This window comes from Necator americanus, chromosome IV, assembly GCF_031761385.1.
Source record: "Necator americanus strain Aroian chromosome IV, whole genome shotgun sequence".
In the NCBI taxonomy this organism is placed as follows: Eukaryota; Metazoa; Nematoda; class Chromadorea; order Rhabditida; family Ancylostomatidae; genus Necator; species Necator americanus.
In genome coordinates this window covers 25871312-25880025 of record NC_087374.1, presented here as the reverse complement: position 1 = coordinate 25880025, position 8714 = coordinate 25871312, and the positions used below count along the sequence as shown (strand labels likewise).

General features: G+C 42.2%; 1 protein-coding gene across 2 annotated transcripts; it reads left to right on the top strand.

Annotated features, from left to right (window-relative positions):
* RB195_002708 (uncharacterized protein) lies at window positions 1–8714 on the top strand (the record flags this gene model as incomplete). Of its 2 annotated transcripts, none has more annotated exons than XM_064200089.1 (10): window positions 1–171; window positions 244–339; window positions 2496–2574; window positions 3105–3191; window positions 3273–3442; window positions 4935–5068; window positions 5703–5790; window positions 5973–6092; window positions 7324–7452; window positions 8682–8714. In XM_064200089.1, 10 exons carry the CDS (start codon window positions 1–3, stop codon window positions 8712–8714), a joined length of 1107 nt encoding a protein of 368 aa, XP_064055970.1. The 2 variants fall into 2 exon arrangements, with proteins under 2 accessions (XP_064055970.1, XP_064055971.1); XM_064200090.1 differs by having other exon boundaries at window positions 16–171.

Genomic DNA, 8714 nt, shown 5'->3' with positions numbered 1-8714 from the left:
ATGATAAGGATACTAATGGTTCTATCGGTTGTTGTTCAACATAACCAAGCGAAGCTGGTTTTCGTAGCGGGGCTGTGGACGCACGGGGACCGGGCTCCAGGCAACGTGGTCTATCCAAATGATATTAACGACGAATCAAGTTGGCCAAGAGGATTTGGAGCACTTACAAACGTATGTGAAGTCTTCGACCTACATAGCTTCTTTTTTAAGCCGACTCTAGATACTATAGAAGGAGTGTTGTAGAGAGGTCTCAAAAAGATGTACAATCTTGGACAATGGCTCAGAGAAAGGTATGTGAAGGAGATGAAGCTTCTTTCACCAAATAACATACCAAGAGAGGTGAGTGCAATTCAAAATTCAATTGTTTTTGATAATTTTGCTGGGCATATGTGTTAGCAAAAATAAAATAGAACTTTTCTGGAACCGGAAGTATCCGTCTCTTCGTCTTCGGAAAGTTCTTTCCCAGAAAGATTTCGCTTTTTGCGAGCGTCTAGTTCTGCTATTGCATTATCGACATTGCAATCAAAAGAGATATAGTCCACAAGACTGTTTGGTTGGTCGCTAAAATGCGTTAAATTCGCTGAGTTCCCATAACTGTCCTCCGCTGCAAAATCACCTCCTCCTGCAAAATCCTCCGTAAAAATATGTTGAAGAGTGGTGAAGCATGAGAGCTTAATATGCTATAATGCTATATGCTTATAATGCTCACACAGAAACGTACCTCACTTATAGCAGGGTCAAGAACATGAAGCACGGTGCAGGCGGCTGCGCTCAAAGAGGTGAACGGAGCGTAGCGGTTAGAATCTAAGGGGGACCTTTGCCGACATAATTCGTCGCTGTGGTTTGCGACGGTCCCACTTCGATTCCGACCTGTGTTTTTACCGCGCCGCTTCCGGCGCGGCCACTTACGCCCCTTCCTGTCGTTTTGAAGCTGCTATAGTTTGCTGCGCTCCAGATATTATACGATATTCAATTCAACTATATCGCATTTTAATAAATGGATGTATTCACGGTAAGATACAATTTCTGTAGCAACACATGGCTAGGATGGTCGCTTACCGAGGGTATGAGTCTGCTTTCATATCTTTCTGTATCTTCTCCCTATACACGGCATAATACTTCTAACTAAATTTGGACTGACTTTATCTTGAACTTCCTACTAGTTTAAGTTTTTGCGGTAGAAAAAGTCAACAGTGTGGAATCAAAATGCGCAGATGTCTCTAGGATGGTCATAAACCAAAAGAAGACAGCATGAAAGGAAATCTAGGGCCTGTAGGCCAGTGGCCAGTGCTCATTCAAATATTGGTTTTGGTTCATTCGTAAATCAATTAAACAATTGGTGACTTTCTTCTAGGCAGCATACCACGGATCTGACGTAAGCTACATATGGAGTTGTAGATTGCGGGATCAGGGGCGCTTCCGCATATTCCTCCCTAATCATCGGAAAAAAAAGTGCGGGAACCGTCTAGTTCTTACGAAGAATGTTAGAATGCTACTGTATGCATAAGTCCCTCAAAAACCTATTCGTAGGTTTCGGTTGAATAGGCAGTCGAGGAGAACTCACTATCTGTAAAGGCATCACCCCACGAATCCGAGGTGGTGCGGGTTTCGTGTGAGTTATGTCTATACGAGATCGTAGATTGCAGAAATGGGTGGGATCCCGCTCATTTCTTCTTAATCACCGTAAAAAACGGCCCGGAAGATGCGGCTTCGAGCGTTCCAGGACGCTATTTTCTACAACGAGTTCGATTGGAGCGCGGCAACCTTGTGCACGCACCGCATCTTCCGGGCCGTTTTTTTACGGCAATTAGGAAGTAATCGACGGAATCACCCTCCTCCCCATGATCAACACCCCGTGTAGGCATTACGCACCTGAAACCCGCACCGGCCAAATTCCTGGGGCGATGCCTTCAAACAGCTGCGCAGCTGGTTTCGACGAGTGTAGAAAGGTGGCGCGTTGCAACTGAAATCTTCGTGAAAATGGAGTCTTTCACGCCGTTTTTTACTCCGATTAGGGAGAGATGAACGGAGTCATCCCTGATCCCGCAATCTACAACTCCGTATAGAGTTGGTCGATCGGAAATCCATACCACGAACACGTCAGATTCCTGGGGTGATACATTTAAGAACGGTCTTATCCGAAAAAATCGTTTGGTACAACCCTTATCATTCTCTGTTCTGTTTTTGTGTAGGCGCACACTGCGTATATACGTGTGTACATTTACGTGCTACACGCTCAATACTACCTAAATTAATTTTTCGGGGCTATGTTCAAGTTCTGCCTCCCTAGCACCGTTTCGAACAAATTCTCAGAGAAAGAAAGGTGAATCAAATGCATCGAAAGATGATACTAAGCATGAATTGAGAGAATTATAGAAAAGAAACTAAACAGATTTTTACATTTCGACAGGACAAATTCAACTTTCTTCTCGTTTCTTCCTCCTCTTTTTCCACTTGTTGTTCTTCTTCTCTTTCATTCGTTGAAAAATGTTTAGGTTAGTGTACAAAGCTCGGACTTACCTGTGACAGTGGAAAGCGCCCAAGCCGTAATGGCTGGATTGTTTCCTGCTGAAGGTATAAATTTTGAACACTTTGTTCTCTTTCTTGTTCTCTTCGACCGAAAAGAAGTATTAGGCTCGCAGAAGTAGACGAGAAATGCTACTGATTCTCATTTGTGATTGGTGATAGTTCAAAGTTCTATGAGGTTTCTGCGTTAGAAACCAACTTTGCAAAGAGATGTAAAATAATTTATGTTTTTTCATTACAATCTCATCGATTAAGTTGTTAACATACGTTTCGTCCTCGTAATTAAATAAGTTCTCTCTTGGCCGAACTGGAAGACCAATTCCCTGATCTTCTCTGCTTCTCATTTCTGTTCGCTGAAAAAATAGCAGTTATCTACTTTTGTGGGAGTGAATTATTCCCCCAAGCTCAACTCGACCAAAGATATTTATTGCCAAAGAGGTAAAGAGAAGAAACTACTGAAAATTTTCTCCATTCTCTAAGGCTATCTCCTAAAAGTAGATGATAACGGAAACTTACGACTTTTCAGTTTGAAAATTAACAAAATTTTCTTTTATCAACGCAAGATTAAATAATTTTAGGAAACAGAATTTGGGCAGATAAAGGGCTAACTGCTTGGCAACCATTTTACATACACACAGCCGCAGATTCTCTCCATGACATGGCGAGTTCGATCTGTTTATTGATTTTCGTTTACTCAAAGGAAAAATTCAACTAAATTTGCATATATTTCCAGCTTCTGCGTCCAGGGTCGTACAGCTGTCCCCTTGTTGATTCCACAACAAGTACAGAAAGATCTGAACTTAAGAGAAAGTTCGATAAAAAACACTCCGATCTTTTAAAGAGGCTGGGAATTCATACCGGTCTTGCTCCCGTCAATTTCTTCGTACTTACCACGCTCTACGGAATTCAAACTGAAGTAAGTTGTGCGAAATAAAACTTCACCATAGTTGTATTGGAAATATCTAAGGAAGTCAGGACGATTTTGCGTTTTTCGGCTGGTATCTGTAGGAATCTTTGTTCTATTCACGACGATGTCCGACGAAGTTGGGAGACAGCATCATAAAAATACTTAATGAATTTCAATCAATCATTTTATTATCAAATATTTAGCGGTATAATATTGACCAGTAAGCTTGCATTGCCATGCATCTACAGCCGAGGTTGTCCATGGAGATCTTATTTGGTTACTGTTTTATTCATACCTTCATATATAACGAACAACATAACACAACAACAAAACCTATGAAGTAGAACAAGATGTGCGGCTCGTTTGGACAAACTCCAAGCAGGTGAAGCTTTGACAGCCCCTGCACAGTTCTGGACTTCTTGGCATAAGGTTTCCCATACCGTCACTGTTGATCAACCAGCTTACGGTAACAGCTTCAGGATTGTTTTCGCTGGTCGCTCCCAAGATCTTCTCTTTCAGTCAACTCATATCTCTTTTCCTGAGTATCTGGCTGAACAGAATCAGTGGACCAGTAGTCGCGAAGCTTTGGCAACCGGACAATTCCTATTTGCAGATAGATGCCTATGAAGTGTCTGAGTTTATCTACTGTAGTCTCTGTCCAATCTTTCTCTTTCTTCATCATCCTCTGACGTCCACGACCTATTCGTCTTTATCACTGTGAGGTTTAGTAACTGGTCATTCATGAAGAGGCGAAAGAGGTATAGGCGTCTCACAGCCTTGGACATCTATATGGGGACAGCATTCCATGGCGAAAGTGAATCTGTCGTGGATGACGGCTCCTTCTTACCACGCTATCATCTGGCTATTTATAGTTATCAGACTCTGGGATCTTGGTTAACGTCGAACATTCCATAAACACCAATACTTTCAAGAAGTTTCTACATCTTTCCAAACTGCCAAAAACGTTTTAGAATCTTCGGCTTGGTTCTTATTCCACTATCATTACTTTTCTATTCAAATATTACCACTTTCTTAAAGTTGGAAAAAACCGCTTTCTGATACATTGTGCGATCAGTACAGTTAGGCATTCGGAGCGCAAAAAGAAAATATGTGTGGTCCTGGGCAGCAGATGCGCAAGGAACCGCAAATTCCGTTAGTCATTCTTGTGAAGCTTGTTTGAGTATAGAGTATATGTCCCACAGCTGAAATTTCAGCTGGCGAAATGAAAGAAACCAAAGGCGTTCTTATTTTGTTACATTGTTCCTTCCTCAAATGCATATTATATTTCTACAAAGTTTGAGAGATAACCCTAGAAGTCAACTGGATCCTGAGGAGTTCGCAATTCGAAGAACTAATTCCATTTTAATCTAGGTTCCACTCACGCAGGCTGCTCGGATTGAAACCACAAAAATTAGGCGTTTTTATTCCTAATGCGTTTCTCAGCTGATCAAAAACTCTTAATATAATTTTAATTGAGCGAACTATTTATTGTGTTACCCAGATCGACCATGGTCTACCTCAGCCAGAATGGATTAACGAAACCTATGAAGGGAAGAAAATCATTGATTGGATACGAGAAGTGAAAACCATTGCCAGAGCGTCGAACTTCAACTCTAAACAGAAAGCCCATGTTCGGTAAGAATCTGTCCTATACTTCTAATGTTGGATTTTAGAAATGTCTGGATTCAGTACAGCGAATCAATTTCAGTCAGATATCACTGTTTGATAACCTTTTTGAAAGTAGTGAATGTAGCCCTCAGCTTCGCTTCTGCTTCGTCTACATGTTCTGCTATTCCTCGAAGTGAGAGTAGAAAGGGTGGAATGAAAAATGTTAGGTGTGTCCACACTGCAAAGCAAGATCTAACCATATGTATGGCCAGTGAGCTGACGCCATTTTGCAGATTTTCCTCCAGTACTGGAATGATTTCATCAGAACCTGATAATGGTGATGAATTCAATGTTTTCTCGTAGAAAGGTCCCGTCGTATTTACGTGGTAGATCGATGTGAAGAAGTCCGGCATACTAAAAGAAATATTTTCTTTTTTCCCAAGAGGCAACGAATACGAATCGACGTGCGCCGATCACATTAGATATCCTTAATCATATTTCGTTATATACGAATGTGATTGCAACGAATGTGCTTTGACTTAGATGTTCCCTTCAGGAACTAAAGGTACACAAATGTGCACAAATGGTTTAACTCCAGAATTATTTGCAAGCAGCCACATATGAAATGGACTTGTTAGTTACTGATTTCGTCCTATTCCAGAGCAGGTGTTCTTTTGAGTACTTGGATAAAATACCTACAAGAAGCAGCACATAACAAAGGACCACTGAAAGCTGTCTTTGGATCAACGGTATGTCCATTTCATTTGGTTAAGTGTTAGGACTTCAGTTAAGAGTTTACTAATGTTACGTTGCTGAGGAATACATAGGTACGTAGCACACCATGATTTCGCCGCGTCTGAAAGATCACCTTTTGTTGGAAATTAAAAACTATTGTATTTATTGCTTGGGATTTTTAAGGTGTCTAATTAAGCACGACGGAACTGTATTCCCGCTGATGTATGCAATGGGAATTAGCGACGGTCAATTAGTGCAACCTGGCTCATTGTTTCTCGTGGAACTGCACAAAGAAGAGTCTGACCATTTAGTCCGGGTATGTTGCTCATGTTACCTGAAAATAGGAAACAATCTTTAACATAGTGGACAACTCTGAGACAAGCTTCAGATGACCTAATCCTAATACAAATGTATTTCTGGAAAAGAAGGTAAATATAGAAGGCGCAGAATCTAATCATTCGGTTGAAGATGATCCAGGTTCGGTTGGGGTAAAGCGGAGGTGAGTGTGTTACAGGCAGAGAAAAAGCATGAGTTGTGGCAACAAGGACCGGCGAGTGAACGATTCCGATGATGATCGTACCTTAAAGGCATCACCCCACGGATCTGGAGTGGTACGGATTTCCGGTGGAGTATTCGAATACGGGATCGTAGATTATTGAGAGAAGGGTGATTCCGTCCATTTCTTCCTAATTGCCGTAGAAAACGGCCCGGAAGATACGGCTTGGGGCATTCCGGCGCACTATTTTCCACAAGGAGTTCGATTGGAGCGCGCCAGCCTTGGGCAAGCGCGCATCTTCCGGGCCGTTTTTTTACGGCAATTAGGAAGAAATGGACGGAATCACACCCCTCTACATAATCTACTATCCCGTGTACAAATACTCCACCTGAAATCCGCACCACCTCAGATTCGTGGTGTGCTGCCTTTAAGTCTTCCATAGTCGGCTACCTAGTGAGGAGAAAAAAGAAGAGAAGAAAAAGAGAATGGAACCATACTTGACTCAGCTGAGATACACTACAATATATTAACGGCGAGTAGTTCTAAGCGAATCTACATAGCCACCTGAGCCGATTTGCGATCTCTTCCGGTATTCATCGCCTATTGTGATCGGTCACTCTTATGAACAAATGAATGTCAGTGGTTCTCCTGAGTGGTAATATTAGGCTGTAGCTGAGGTACAACAAAGTCTACGAAAAGCAAATACTACGTCGTAGAGCGTTACTGTTTCATCCTCACGCCGAAATTTTACACTGCGCTAGGATGGGAGTGACCCATTGGAGAGGACGTACATGGATGTCCTCTCTTAATACTTTTCCACTCCCTTTTCCTTAGTTATCCACGGTTAGGACCATTTCACAGTCGCTACAGTCGTCACCTCATCCGTGTATAAAAATTGTTTTTCGCCAGCATCGGCGACAACGCAATACTGGTCAGTGGTATCGTTGTTGCACAGAGGAGAAATTGCCCGTCTTCGTCGAAAACGTAACGCATCAGACCGAAACAATATGTTTAACGACTACCGTAAATAAATCTAATAGTTGTATTTTAGTTATGGTGGCGGAACAGCACGGACCACATCTATCAACTCTCTCTCCCATCATGCGAACTTGACTGTCCGCTCGAGGATTTTGTAAACCAACTCCGACCGGTTATGCTTGATATGAGCGATGTGGAAGAAGTAAAGTTCCTACTTTTGATGTTTTTTCTTACATTATTACCAAGCCTACGTAGATTTGTTCTTTTTCAGTTCATCTTTTTCATCATTCCACTACAATAATAAATTACATTCCTGTATAAAATTTTAAGATATTTTAATAATTAAAAAATAATAGTATCGAGTTTGATAAGCTGTACACGAGGTTGTTAAATAAATTTATTGCCTATCGTTTCGGCTATATCGCCTTCTTCAGAGCCTGAAAAGGGCGATTCAATCTACAATTTAAACGACCAACCTCTCCACAACTAAACTGATAAACTCCACGCCTACTTTCAATCACCAATTTAGCGACTACACTGAATGCTCACCTTACATCGGAGACGCCTAGCATGGACCGCTGACTGGTCGATCACGAGGGTGAATGGTTCGAGTGTCACATTCGGATCGGAAGAACCACTCGAGATATGGCGCGAGTCCCCGTGTTATCGATAGACATTCGCCCTTGCGGTTAATTTTAGGATTTTTGGTTTGGATCTAAAATGCCTCCAGCGATTTTCGAGCCAAACTTTTAGATTCGGGCGCTAAGATTTGGACCCTAATTTCAAAATCGTCGTTGAAATACCACCGAACAATTTGAAACGTCAGCTAGTTCGGAATCGTTTGTACGATACCATCTGTACAACACCGAACTGTACTATTTGTCCCACAGGTAGACCAGGAGACTGCTTGAGATTGGGGGTAATCTACCTGATTTCTTGTACGAACTGTGGCGACGAGTATGTCGGTGATACGGCACGACCGCTGTAGGTCCGCATCAAAGAGCACGTCAACGTCAAAAATAGGTTACGAGAATGGACACCTTTAGGTGCCCATAGAACACAAAGACACAACGGAACCGATTTTGAAATTAGGGTCCAAATCTTAGCGCACGAATCAAAAACGTTGGCTCGAAAATCGCTGGAGGCATTTTAGATCCAAACCAAAAACCCTAAAATTAACCGCAAGGGCGAATGTCTATCGATAACACGGGGACTCGCGCCATATCTCGGATGGTTCTTCCGATCCGAATGTGACACTCGAACCATTCACCCTCGTGATCGACCAGTCAGCGGTCCATGCTAGGCGTCTCCGATGTAAGGTGAGCATTCAGTGTAGTCGCTAAATTGGTGATTGAAAGTAGGCGTGGAGTTTATCAGTTTAGTTGTGGAGAGGTTGGTCGTTTAAATTGTAGATTGAATCGCCCTTTTCAGGCTCTGAAGAAGGCGATATGGCCGAAACGTTAG